This window comes from Ammodytes marinus (assembly GCF_949987685.1).
Source record: "Ammodytes marinus genome assembly, chromosome: 23".
NCBI lineage: Eukaryota > Metazoa > Chordata > Actinopteri > Uranoscopiformes > Ammodytidae > Ammodytes > Ammodytes marinus.
The window spans coordinates 11,594,830-11,610,199 of NC_137227.1; the positions used below are offsets into that span (position 1 = coordinate 11,594,830).

Here is a 15,370-nt window from a genome sequence, read left to right on the forward strand (position 1 = left end):
GGTGTACAACAGGATAAATCCCACATGTTACTTTACATGCACCAGGCATTAGGCAGGGCTCAAAACTACACACGGTATCATACGAGTGGTGCCTGATGTGGGTCACAACAGTCCCTTTGGGACACTTCCTTGTTCTGTTACAGGAATCACAAAATGTTGGCACCTAAATTGCCTAACTAACAAAATGCTCAGCTGGAAGTATCTTTCATGACAACTTGTTCTATTTTCTTCATAATCAGGCTACATGGACATTTAAAGATTCAGTGTTCCATCAGCACAGCACTGCAAACAATACTGCATAACTTAAGAAAACAAAAAAGTAGGTCTGAATAAGTGTTGAGTATAGGGTATTTTTTCCCAGATACACAATCAGAAGATGTCTTAAAATCTCTGATCTGGTTCACAGGAGCTTGATTAGACATGTTTGTCTCCTCTCTACAAAATACTGTATATCCTCACTGGCTGCTCTGTAAGGACGTTGCCCTCCCTGAACACCCCCCCCCCCCCTCTTATAGATAAATCCCTCCCTCTTTTCCCCCTCAACCCTTTGTGCTTCTGTGTCATCTAAGGGTTTGCTTTCCTAATGTTTAAGATCTCTGTTCTCCCCAGGATGCCCTCCCAAACTTTCAAAGTGGTGCCTTCAAAGCCCCAAAATAGTTGTAGAGTGTATCTATCTCACATGAATGAAAGCTACCCCCCTTTCCTTCACCTTCATTTCCTTTCCTCAATCTCCATTACCTCCTGAAACTTCAGAGGTGCTTCAGCCCCCCGGCACAAAAAGACAAAACTCATGCAGTGAACTAACAAACAACAACAACACAATAACACTGTTCAATTCTTGATCAGCAGAGGAAAAGGAAAGGCATGTTTGATAGAGACAACAACAGGGGTAAGGAGGGCGGAAGGGAAGCGGTACAAAAAGAATACAATATGGGATGTGCATTAATGTTTCTTGATGAAACAAAACAGATATTTGGATGACACCCACTTGCAGAAGTTAACAGGCTGCTCTGCTGTCATTTTCTGAGCACTTAGACCTATTGTTTTTTGTATTGTTTCCTATTGAGCATGTGCTGTTGCGAAAAAAGGGCTTCATTTCCATCATCATAACAACCGAAAAGAATGAACTGTCACAGGGCGCTTCCATCGTCTGGCCTTGATGCATGCCCCTCGGTGTGGCTTCGCTGTGCTGACTGATGAGCAAGAGAATACGCTTTCCTCAATGCCAAAACCAAGCCTCAAACTATGGGATCACTGCTGGGACGGACAATGTCACAGTCCCATTGCTCTGTGTGTCAACCACAGTATATATTATATGTGGCCACATATAGCAGCACTCTCCCTGCTGTTTTGAACAATGACGATACAAAGACAGTGCTTTCAGACAATAGAAACGGAACGCGTTGACCTCAATGGGGGAGGAGATTTATAGGTCTAAGAACATCAATGTAGAATGAAAAAAAACTAGAGGTCAAATTTGTATGATCGTACAAGAGCTACAAGCCTTTGAAAAAAAAAATCACATTTTTGTATTCAAGTTATTCGATTACCATGTGGATCACTAATGCGGGCAGGAGTTTACCAAATGAACACTCTTGACAGGGAACACGAAATGTCTTCCTTTGAACAACCATGAACACAAGGGGAAACACAATGGAGAGAGAATTCTAAGGGAGAGCTTCTGTGCCACCAAAAATAAACTTGTAGTAGAATAATATGATTATGGTTTAACAACAAGCAAGCTACGGTAATAGCCTCATCCCAGCACTGACTCATCAGTTGTTTTCTTTCTTTAAGACTGTATGTGTAACAGTATTCCATTTGGGTTTTATCTTGGAGCCAAGTCATGACTTAAACACAGCGTAAAGAATCCTCCCTCCGTATCCAATACCCATGCTCACCAACCATACTTGACTGCCATGCTACTGTACATATTCGGCTGGCCTTGATTCAATAGTGACTTTCACAGTGCCGGGAGCTACAATGCATAGACTAACTGGATAGAGTTGGATGCTTTTTAAGATGGAAGATTGCTAGCCTTAGGAATGGCTTTTTGTCTCTTCCTGCCTTTTAGACCAGAACCTGACTTAATCAACTAGAATAATGCAGGCTGCTCTAAATATGAATGTCACAATAAATAAATAAACAAGAGCCCTCACAGAATGTTCTACAAAAATCCCTTTAAGTGGCACACGTGAAATCTGAATGAATGAATACCATTTCTTCGCCAAAGCTCCTTATTCTTTCTCTCTCCACTGTGTTACCCAGTTAATCTGAGAATCCAATAGATTAAAAGTTGAAAATTCCCAAGGTATGGGCCCTGCTCCTACCTGAGGGGAAGCGTTCGATGACAGGCTGGTTGTCCACCTGTAGTGTGGCGTTGCCCCCGCTGCGTGTGAATCGCACCACGTGGTATTTCCCGTCGCTCACCATGACCGCGCTCTCCTCGATGATGATGTCGTCCGTTCCCACGTTGAAGATGACGCCGATCTTTCCTCGCTCCTATGGACATAGGACAGGTTGAGAACATTGTTAGAAGAATGCAGCAACAGAAAAAAAACTAAGGATCACCTAAACTTGCATTTAAGATTCAAAATGAAAGACTGCTCCTTCACAAGCTCATCCTCCTTATCAAGGACATTTGAGAACAGTTCATTGATTCCCAAAAATACGAATCCTTAAAAATGGGTTTTGGTGAATTTCAAACGTTCTTATGAATTGCTATGGCAACGTTGGTTTGCCTGTTGGTCGGTCTGACCTCCGATTTAGTCCAGACTGCAATATGTCAACAGCCATTGGATGAATTGCCATGAATGTATGTACAGACATTATAGTGACGTTGGCGGCATTTCTGATTCACAAAAAATACAAGTCAATCATTACCTCTGTAGTGTCATGACCCTATGGGATTATCTGACACACATCAGCCTGGTAAAGAACAGAGCACTTGTTGAGGACTTGAGGCACCTTTAGCATTCATCAACCCCGGCGGCCCCCCTCCCATCTCCCATCAATTAGGGTTGACAGCCGCCCACTGCTTCCAGTTTATTACAGTCAACCGCCTACTCCGCTTCTCATCTCCCGCTATCTCTCTCTCCTGTCCTCCTGTCCTTCGTCCCAGGAAAGGTCAAAGTAATTTACATAGTCACAGTCTGCCAGAGAGACACAGAACAAGGATGAGAGACAGAGAGAAAACGACTACATAACAGACAGCGCCATTATAGGACAAATTCAGTGCCTTGAAGTAAATCTTCTATCGCACTTCTGACCCATTGCCAATACCGACAGCACAAAACACTTCCTGGTTGTCACTTCGGGTCGAGCTCATTTGCACAGTGGGTCACTGTTGAACTCGGCTGCTATCTGCCCATTGCAGCGGCAGCAATTTCATTGATTCCACTATCTCATTATCTCAACCAGCATCTGCATTTATTTTGCTACCTTCCATATGCCGAGATATTCAGAGGTGAGTGTTTTTCCCCCCCCTCGCAGCCAATTTCCATTATTCATGGATGATTAAGTATTTAAAAAAGGAAAAAAATAAAACACCCTAATGTTAATAGAACCTAAAATAGCAAGTTAATTGAGTAAATAAGTGCAGGGGGTTGCGCAGTAAGTTAATGAGTGGTATAATCACAGCCCAAATGTATGTGCATCCTAACCACTCTTCGGTGCTGTATAAAGTGGTTACAGTATTCAGTCAAGGCCAAAGTACAACTGGGCACTGGTGACAGCATGATTAGGGTATTAATTGAGCGTGTAAAAAATGGTGGTAAGAATGGAAGTGCTGTTGGTCATGATTAATGCCATGCAGGGTCAACACAATGTAAGTCAAAGTTGTACAGGCCAAAAATAAACAAAAATAATCAATGTAGGAGCACAACAGGACACGGGACACAGCTGAGCACTGTCCTACAGTAAGTTAGTTAGACCATTGATGGACTGCCTAAAAGATGATCTCATTCTGCAAAGAGGGTTGAAAGGTCTCGAATGGCAAAGTGCTTCCAGCTTCTTAGGCACTTAATCAATTGATTCACGTTATTGACTGGGCCCTTGCAGTCTTTCTGTTTTCAGCTCACCCCATGCATGCCGAAATCCAATATTGATTCTAAAGACATGAATATGAATACCGTTGGAAAGCGATTAGCAAGGCTCATGCGGATTACAATTGAACCAAAGCTTTGACTACTGATACCTTTTGAGATACTGTGGCAAGTAACATTTCAAAAATGGAGAGGGTGCAGAGAGAAATGCTTTTGGGATCGGCTCCACTGCGGCCCACGCACTGGGAGGCTTAGAACGTACACAACACCTTTGCCTGGTAGAATTAATTCAATTTGCCAGGGCAGAGCAGAATGAATCCGCGCTATTATGACTGAAAAGCAGAAGGGAGAGAGAATTTGAGTGATATTTACAGAGAGATTAGCATTTGTGTTCCGCTACATTAGGGCTCGTCCCGGTGCTGAGGGAATGTATTGAGCCCATTATGGTGGGAAGCCGCTGGGAACCAGAGCTTTTTTAAAAATGATTTTAGTGTAGCGGTAATGACATTTTAATGGCCATTTCCCTTAAGCGAACATATCTCTGGAAACAGAAGGGAGAAAAAAAGGGACTCTTTGAATGACTGGGAGCAGTCGAGCCTGCAACATTGAAATGAAGGGACTGTGGTAAGTAACTGACAATAAGCCCTGGCTGCTCTTTAAACACTGCCGCTTCTAAACTACTGCTTAGCAGCCCGTAATCTGCTGCAGCAGTCGGCTAATGTCAGGAGAATTCTTTCTTTAACGTTTTTGCTCTTTTGTCCAAAGGTTAGCTCATCCTACTTTCCCTGCTACTGGTCAATTAGTGTTGTAGGTAGGGGGTCTACTGTGTACTACAGAGGGAATGCTGCTTTATGATATATTTACAATTACACAATTAAGACTCCTAGCGCCTGAGGAAGGCAGCATCCCATTGAGTTCCCCAGTTAAATTGAACAATCAGAGATTAACAATGGTATGGAACAGAATGGAATGAGTTTGAACCAAAATCAGTTTTGGTTTTGTTGCATTGAGTTCTCACAAAAAAAGTTTGATCTTAAGAGCAAGGAAGTCTAGCTAAGAACCAGAAGTACTGCCTGGCATTTATATGCCTCTGTGAGGCATGTGATTGCTGGACAGTGAAAATAAAGTGGTGGGACAAGAGGAAGGCCTTGGGATGGTTTTTGTGGTAAAAAACAATGCTTTACAGAAGGTAAAGTTCCCAAGAAGCTATAATGTGGGACAAGGTTACTGCAACCACACTATATTTAAGGTCCCAGTAACCTTTGACCTCCAAATCTAATGAGTTCTCCCTGGAGTGTCCGTTCGGGCTAAACTTCCAATATTTTGCATACAAGATTTGAGGTCACAAATGACCCCCAAAATTTGTTAATCCTTGAGTCAAAGTTGACGCTTGTGCAATCTTGGCCCGGACAGATCGACTTAGATACAGTACATACGAATGACCCAATAACATAATGCCAACGGCCTCCTTAATTCTTTAATATTATTATAATTACTCAAGCACAAACTTGCTGTCCTTGACAAATATCTAAGTATCTTGGTACAGAACATTTATTTTTTAGAGCAGAAAATCCTGATTAGTAAATTGCCAAAAACCAGAACAACTTTTAATAACTGTCTCTCCTTCCTTCTATTTAAAAAACAAAACAAAAGAAAATTGGCTTTGGAATGATGTGCCGGAGCCACATTGCGGGAGCATTTCTGCCTAAAAATATTTCAGAATGACCTTGGGATGTGTGAGGTAAACCCTGCCAGCAAGAGCGCAATGGCAATGAGGCGGCGGCAGAACGAGGCTGCAGTTTGGCATGTGTGTATCAGGGTTATCAGACCGACAGTGTCAGAGAGCTCTCACTGATCATCAAGGGGCAGAGAGAAACACTGCGCCATAAAAAGGGACAGAGTGACCCTTGTTGATCCTCCAGGGCCTTTAGGTTCATCTTTGAAAACGTCAATATCTTGTTCTGCCCAATACTGCACACACTGGTAGTCAACTAAAAGAATGGGGGGAAACAGACAAAGGAGGAACGCAAATGCATTTTGGAAGGATATGTTCTCTGGTTTATTTTTCTTTCACAATCCATCACAATTCCGCTTCCTTCAAACACCCCCTACAGCTTCACCCCTCCCCCCACACACACCTCCTTCTTGATCCATTTGCATTCGCTCAATGTCGCTTTTTAGATTTGGAACATGAGCCAAACGGGCAAATAAGAAAGAGGAAACAACAGGGATTCAAGCTGGAGGGTGAATACAGCAAGCCTCTGACAGATAAACTTGCAGTTGTTTAAATCAATCAGGTTCATTTGCATTTTGCTGTATCAACGCGCCTGAAGAAACGCGGCTGACCAGTTCAGGAATTTGCTGATCACAATGATTCGGTTTGACAGATTTCATATTAATAGCCCCGCGGGTGGTGGAAAAGCAAACTATTCAACAGCCTCTTTCTCATTTCCCCAATAATGATCTATCACAGCCTATATCTGCTTGAGCCTAACTTGACAATGCGAGTGTAACTATGCAGAGCTGCATTATTTATTAGCATGTGGATTAGCCAGTGGAGCAGCATGGACACATAATTGACTGATAAATAAATTTCAACACGATGCCACACGAAAGGCAATCAATTTTTTTTGCCCACTTCTTCTACTGAGACACACACATTGGACACTTATAGCTTAATAATATCTCATTCAGTGTTACAGCCTGAGCAAGCATTTCAATTTATGTACAAGCTCTCTGCACTCCTGTTAAATTGCATTTGCAATTTGCAGTTACAGATTCATTTTGGTTAATATTTTTCTAAGAAGAATGAATGAACATTATTATCATTATTCATGTAGCACAACGACATTTGGTTAGGCTTTATCTGAAGTGGTCTAAGGGTGGAGTCAACGATTCTGGAGAATACTTGTCGTCAAAATCAGTGAATATCTCATGATGCTACCTGAAAATCCAGTATCTATAGGCTCTGTAAATGCTCAAGTTGCTAGCAACGGTGGACCCCCTTTGTTTACATACCAGGTTACAGAACATTTCCGCACACACACAGTATTGTGAGGAGATATTCACTGATTTTGAAAACACGCATTCTCCAGATTCACTGAATCTAACCTTGAAATAAAAATAGTCAGAATAGAAAATATGTAACAAAAGTACGATAATAAAAATTATAAATATAAATCCACAATATAATAAAAATACAACTATATACCAGCGTTATAAAAATATATCCCACAGGCTTCTGCAACTGAGCCAGATATACCATCATGTGGTATCTCTGCATCTTTCTTTTCAGGGTAATTCCGGCTCTATATGCCTAATCAGCTTGTCAACATGTAAGGGCATTGCGCCTGAGAGAGTAGGAGATGGGCTGTGGCATCTGCAAGGAGAACACAGTATAGCGACGCTAATCTTCCAGTCTGAAACTGCAGCGTTATGTAAGTGTAGAAATAGGCTGTTGCATAACACGTAGACTCCACTCGCTGGCTAGATCACCAGCTGTCTGTTCGCTTACATGTCTTCGGAGTGTATGTGACAGAAAAGAGAAGAAGACTTAGGGCCCAAAGTCCTTTTTTTAGCAGGAATACTGTTTCTTTATAGCGTTCAAATTTCATGCCTCCCCTTCTCAACATTAACCTTAAAAGGCACAGGGCTCATCTGCACGGAGCTGCATGTGTGTGTGTGTGTGTATGTGTCACTTCGATTTTGGCAGCGGCAAGGGGAAAAAAAAGAGGAAGGTGGTGAAAAAACAGTCACTTTGCAGAGAGGACATGCTTGGTTTCATACAACACACCTTCTCTCTGTTTCTGCACAGCCCACTCATTTGTATGTGTATGCTTTTATCTCCGGTAGTCACCTTGAGAGTTGTCCCCCCCCCACACACACACACACTCCCCTCCATTTCGTCATCTTAATAGCACTTTATCTCCCTGTCCAAGTCTTTCTTTTCTTTGTCCTCCTTTTTTAGCGACAGTGGTCACGACTATCCGCCTGTGTGTGTGTGTGTATGGGTGTGTGTGTGTGTGTGTGTGTGTGTGTGTGTGTGTGTGTGTGTGTGTGTGTGTGTGTGTGTGTGTTAGGGTTGCCGCGGTAGTAGGTGTTACCGGTGTTACTCGGTGTTGAGGCTCACACCGGTGGGAGCCTCAACACCGAGCAACACCGGATAGTCTAGGCATAGATGCCTATTAAAAAAAAAATAGACATAGAAGCCAATTGGTTCAATTTTGCGTGACGGCGGCAGTTCATTCGGCTAAATAAAAAACTAGTATGTCTAAGGCTACTCTAAATTCTAAGTTATAATAAGGCTACTCAGAAAACAATGAAACTGAAAGTGTCTGCTCCACTCCGTGCAGCGCAGAGCCGCGTCACAGCAGCGGAGTCTCCCGTAGAGAGTTTATAAGACGATGGCGGAGGACTTGGCTTCAAAGCCCAAAGCAAACGCGCCTATTTGGCAATATTTTTGATGAAACCCTATTACTAGGGAACCTGAAAACGTAGGCTAAACTAGGTAGTCTGCAAACTGTTGAAGATTCAGCAACGGGAGGTAACCGGAGGTAACACACACACACTCACACACCCGCACCTACACAGCGGCAGGCTGTCTGTGTGCTGCTGCTCCGTGTCGATGACAGCTTGCAGTGAAAAAAGTATTAATTGTAAAGTGTGGGGGGGGGGGGGGGGGGGGAACATGTTAAGTCCCCAGTGGAAATCACGCCGCAAATATAGGCCTATCCGTGGTAGCTTCACTCAAAACATTTGGAGCTAAAGCCCCGGTAAAATGACGTCGCGTCACCGACACACCTCAAAGTGCACGACAACAGTTATTGACAACACTGTAGAAAGTTCATATGGGTTGGTATGAGTCAAGGATCACACCGAGTTTAAACGAGTGAATTTAATCCAAGCATTCAATAAACTGCGCTCCGATCATGGCTCTGATAGCCTACAGACAGGTAAAAGTGAAGTAGCCCACCAGTCATTCTGATTCGATGAGGCAACACAGTACGGTGGCTCTGGTGGCTCATATTGAACAAATTGCATAATAATTTAACCAAATGATCTACAAACACTAAGCATTTGTTTTGTTCAAGAATAAATTGCGCGATCTAATGTTTAAGATCAAAGTAAGCGCCTACAGAGCCGACGGACCGTCTTCTCTTGAAATCTGCGGTGAAGCCTAATAATAATATATTTTTTTTTTTTTTTTTTTTTTTAAAGACCCTGTCTGGTGGTGTAACCGGTAACACCGGTGTTGACGCACGTGTATTACTCGGTATGAAAATGTCCACACCGCGGCAACCCTAGTGTGTGTGAGAATCAGAATCTCCTCTCTGAGCATGATTCACGGTGGGCTTGCCTATTTGTCCTGGAGTACACACACACACACACACACAAAGCAACATTTTACTAAAAGAAAAAGTGGCAAAATAAATCAGCCAAAGCATAATCCTTTATAATCCTCATTATGACCAACACTCTTCATTCACTCAGTGTCAGCATCCAATCTCAAGCTCCAGAAAAAAACACACGTTTATGACAAAAAAATTGTACTACACACACTTTGATTCCGGCATAACATGCACCACTGAGACTGTTGATGGATGGTGTCCTTCAGCAGAATGACCATAACACCTGTATGTTGAAATCCCATCTGAACCAACCCGCTCTCACTACGTGAAACACACACACACACTCATATGCAAACATGAGAACGTCCTTGACGAGGTTACGCCAAGCCCTGACACACACCACAGCCTTGTTTACAAAGCTGCATATAGCCCATGGACACACACACACGCACGCACGCACACACACACACACACACACACACACACACAGGCTTCTATCCAGCTTTTGTACAAAGTGTTAATTGAAGCATTTCTGCTTTGTGTCTGAGGAACCATTGTTACCACGCATGTCTTGTGTTGGCAATTCGTGTGTATTAATTACGCTTGCTTGATGCTTTACATTTGCAGGTGAAAAGAAAAAATGTATACTAACACATGCAGGTGGCGCTGGGAACTTGGGGATGTAGTGACTATCAGTCATTGAGTTACCTGCCACAGCTGATAACCTCCACTGATAATTTTCAATGGGAGTTTTGTTCCGTGTGTGATAGCATCGCACACATTTGCCTTGAGTGAATCGACTGAGACAGAAAATACATTAAAATTAATGGATTTCTGTCTGAAAATGGGCTTAAAGCTGTCAACACATACTGCATTATCACCATATCATTGGCATTGTGATTCTGGTGTGCTCTGTTTTGGGACACACCCATTTCTGAGCAGAACTATCTGGCCTTTTGGCTTTATATGCTCAACTAGCTAGTTGTTAACATTGTTTACCCGCCATTTGGTGTTGGCTCTGTCAGCATACAGATGGTTTATCTGAACTTTAGTGCTGAAAACAGATGCCTGCTAAAACAATTAGCTAAAATATGCTAAAAAAGTTAAGTAGCAATTAGATATGTTGTTCTTATAAAAATATGAACTAAAGCGGTTTTGATAGGAAAATGATTAAAGTTATATACAAAAGCATCGCTGACTACTATTCCATACTCTGTGCTTTCTGCTCAGGATTGCATAGTTGAAAAGTTCCACAATCGAAAGCATCCATCAAGTGTTGCCCATGTCTTGTTTTTCACTGCTGTATCAGAAGAGAAGTGAATAAATCAAAGCGATGATATTAAAGGATGATGCCACCTTAGCACTAAAATAGAATCATCATTTACATCTTCTGACTCTCCTGCCAAGAGATGTCTCACAACAGAGTCCATTTATCAAGAATCACCAGGGATGAAACCTGAACATTTTAAAGAGCAAAGATGTTTCAAGTTGCCAAAAGGAGATTGATGGCGGATGGAAGAGATTAAGTAGAAAGAATGTGCAGGATAAGCCAAGTTAGTAGGCATGAGGAATAGTGGAGACGGGCAAAAAGAAGTGGCCATATAAAGATATGACAAAAAAAGTGGTATCAGTGATTTTCATTTGATTTTATCATTTGTATGTACTGTCATTTTGTTATTGTTCCTTGACTTTATAGTTTTTATCTATTGTACATTTTAGTAATGTTTTTATCATGTTATCTTTATACACTGTAATTCCGGGATTGGTTTATGATCGTATCTGTCGGCCTATGTATTGTTATACTGGGATTTTTTTTTTTTAAATGTATTCATTTATTTAAAAAAATTAATGTGATTTGCACTCAAGGCGTCATTGAAAAGAGAGCTTGCTCTTCATGGCACTCCCTGAATAAATAAAGCTTATTATTAATATTACCTGAAGACAATTTCAATGAAGAAATTTTCAAAACAAGAGGAGAATGAACAGTAAGGATTGGGCTTGTTCCTTGAGGCAAGACCAGCGAACAATCTCTGTTGCCGTGGCCGTTGAGATCGAAGTCCATCCGCCCACTCTGCATCCCTTTACCAAAAGCCCTTGTGGCTCGCTGCTCAGCCACTGCTAGATATTTGTCAGCTTTCGCGACTCAATATTGAACAGAGAGGCTTACAAAGCCAATAGAGTTTCCCAATCCGTGCCGATTTATCCTTATCGCCTTCTTTTTTGTATTCAATTATCCCTTTGCCTTAAGAGCCCTACATAATCCTTCATCAATTCACTAAACACTAAAATATGGCAATAATCCCTGCATCCTGCCTCCAAACCTAATTACACCGACTACCTTTCTGGGGACAAAGTAAAGCAAGGGACTGATAACTAAATAACACTTTATCAGTGCTATAAACGTATTAGAATGCCTTTAACTATAAGGAGACGATGCTATCCAATGCTACCTTGCTTTTATGACTTTATAAGTCAATTGTATCTTTGCTAGTCGAGTTCCAGACCTCTGATTCACTGCCAAACGTATCGGATTCCTTTAGGCAATTCAATGTCGTAGACGCTAATAGTGAAACCAAAATGTCAATTCAGTCATTATTAGGTCGTAGCAGCCTATTAAGCGCTATAAAGGCTTCAGAAAATAAATTTTTGACTTTCCTCAGGAAAGGGGACGGCTATTGCCTGACCTTCAGACGTCCTCTGTGATCGTATCCTTCATGTTGGCTTTTACCTTTCACCCCTTTTTCTCTTCCATTTTCTAATCTGTCGGCCCTCATCGCCTGCTCTTTCGCTCCCCAGGGGCTCATTACTGTGTTGACTGGAGTTGCTAACATGGGTTTGGTGGAAATCCAATTGAGACACACACACACACACACACACACACACACACACACACACACACACACACACACACACACACACACACACACACACACACACACACACACACACACACACACACACACACACACACACACACACACACACACACACACACACACACACACACACACACACACACACACACACACACACACACGCCTGATCTCAAGAGAAAGATCTGATACCCAGAATGCACTGGGGCTAGGGTTGCAAAGGGGTGGAAAGTTTCCGGTAAATTACCGGAAACTCTCCACGGGAACCTTCGCTCGGGAATTTTGGGAATATTCAAAATTGGAAATTATAGGAATTAACTAAATGTCGGTAATTTAAATTATTTTTTTTTCATATGCAAACATAAATCTAAACATCTAAACACTATGTTTGGTCATAGGCAGACATCCATGCAAAATAATACAATTAAAAATCATTACATTTGAACAGATTTATTTGTAAGAACTTTATCATGTTTTGATTATTTTATGAACAATCAATAATTTCACTGAACAACAAAAAGATGAATGTTGAGTTAAATATTACTCATCTGTCTGACCCAACCTATTCAATAAATAAAGTCAAATGCCCCCCATGTGATGGAGGAATGCACAGAGCATGTAGAGGGCATGGCCTCAGTACCCCTGCAGTAGGATGTGTGCTATGTGCAACTTGCCAAGGTTACTTGCATAAAATTTGGTTATTTTAGTCAAGATTTTGCTCAAATATATTTTCCCCAACTATATTTATAATCACTGTTTAAGCCTCTGTAAACCTGGTCTAGTAAAAATCAATATATGAAATCAAGTTGGGTGTCTCAATAAACTTAAAAAAAAATCTGATTTGAAATTAAATGTTCATAAATATATTAAAACTTATTTGAAAAAACTGCTTTTTACTGTCTAGAACGTTTGCCAGGACTGAAATAACATAGTTAGGAGAATTTAGTGCATTTGGTTTGCTTTAAATTTAGTAAATTCCCGTTTATTCCCGTTACTTCCCAAAATTCCCGTTAATTCCCATAAATTCCCGTTAATTCCCATGGAAAGTTTCCAACTTTGAAAATTCCCGGAATTTTGCAACCCTAACTGGGGCTGATGGAGAAAGCTGCAACAACTCAAAAAAAGAAGAAAAAACTGAAAATAGGTTTGTGGCAGCATAAATCTAGTCAGGCACCTGTGAAATGAGATAGCTAAATCCTTAAGTATTGCGCTTAATCTGTCTGTTGTCTAGTAGCTTTGTACAATAATAATCCTTTCTGACATTGTATGGGTTAATACTGTGGAACAGTGTTAACTTTGTCTCAGTCGATACTGTAGCGAAGCCCAAAGATTTATGAATGCATGATTAAAATGATCAACACATGCATCATCCTAATTGAGATGGAGTATAGTGTCACTCAGTGCTCAAGTACTTTCCTAATCTGTATATGTTGACATACAATAACATTATACAGCAACATGTTGTACAGTGACCCTGACCCATATACTATATATAGTATTATATTTATTTCCTGTTCACTAATATATTCAGTCACACCTTGTCAATATCATGTTTAATCTTGCTGCCATTATGTTTCCTTCAAAATGTACTTGCTGCTGCTTGTATATGAACGTAATTTCTTTCGAAAACTGGCAATGCCAATTTCCAATGTTTCCTCCTACGGCAACATCTGGTGTGGACGTCGTAAAAAAACAACAGTTGCTCCTAGAATACTGACTTTGACTCGCAGCTCCATATTCCACATCCTCCCAGATTAAATGCTACTTGGAGAAAACTATAGCCACCCTTCAGTTATGATCTTTGTCGCATTAAGTTTATAAATTGTTACATTAAAATGTTCTATGGCTGTCGTTACTATACAAGAGATTTGCCAGCTGGGTTGAGCAAATAGCTGAAATTTGTGAGTAAAAGAACAGTGCAGAGACTGGCAAACAGCAGAGGAGCTGTCTCTTTTCATCTCCACTTTGCACACATAGTGTGTCATGCCTGGGTATACACTGCACTGAAAAAAAGATGAAATGGGAGATTACTTTTTGTCTTGTCTCTTTTTGATGCTTTTTACACTTTGACTATGTGACTGTGTGCGGGGGAGACATGTGTATTGTTTGCCTCGACGGTGTGTGTGTGTGTGTTAGGGCTGGCCCGAATTATTCGAATATTCGAATACTCGTTCGGAAAATTAGTATTCGGAGCTTCTTTTTTTTTTTTTTATATATAATTTTTTTTTATATAATTTCATTTTTTTTGCAAGAAGCTAGTACTGCAATATAATGTCATCATACAATGTCAAAATATGCAGATACTGTCAAAATCGGTTCCAGGGAGTATATAGGGATTATTAACGTTTTATTTATATATATTATACGTAATATTCAAAGCCTGAAAAATGGCATTCGGGCCAGCCCTAGTGTGTGTGTGTGTCTTTGTTCTGGAGCAGCCCATTTGTGTCTTTGTCGAAGAAAAGTGGGGCAGGCAGCTGGCCTAAATTGAAGGGGATGACTGTGACCTTCGGACACAATCAAGAGCAAAGTGTTTTCCGTCTCTATTGTTATCTCCAACCTTCTCCACTGTCCTTGCAACCTTTTCTTCCTTCACCTACTATGTCTACCTCTTTCCTCTGAATGGCAGAACAGAACTGAAAATGATAAAAACAGCATACATCTTTATGCTCTTCGAAAGTAAGCTGGGAAACCTCAGTGCAGTGCCTCCATCAAAACAACTAGACACGTAACATAAAATACAGCAGAATAAAAAGTCTTTCAATTCAGTGCCCTATACCTAAGTATGCTCTGACATTAATAATGGCCGTCTCAATATATCTGGACCACAGACTGATAATCACTCACTTGGACTGCCCTCTTTTTTCTAACTCCTACTTTTCTCTTAAACTCCATGTATTCCATTGCCATTGTTCGGGCGCTTTGTTAAATTTTTCTCTCACCTGTCTTTTTCCTTCTCTCTCCATCTGTTACCATGAAAATGCTCTAGCCCATTTGTCCTCTTCCGTTCTCCCTCTCTCCCCTTTTCTTTTTTTGCCTTTCGAGTCTCCGCGGGCAGAGTGTGAGGTTAAGGCCCAGTAGAGAAGAACTGGGCTGCATAGCACAC

At 41.2% G+C, this 15,370-nt stretch overlaps 1 protein-coding gene across 1 annotated transcript in view; it reads right to left on the reverse strand.

Moving 5' to 3' along the window:
* Nucleotides 1–15,370, reverse strand: part of nrxn2b (neurexin 2b) — a 580,176-nt gene that overhangs the window by 42,263 nt on the left and 522,543 nt on the right. The window contains exon 17 of the mRNA XM_080051970.1: nt 2,331–2,502. Within this exon, the coding sequence (XP_079908096.1) occupies nt 2,331–2,502 (172 nt within the window). The remainder of the gene's footprint in view (nt 1–2,330; nt 2,503–15,370) is intronic.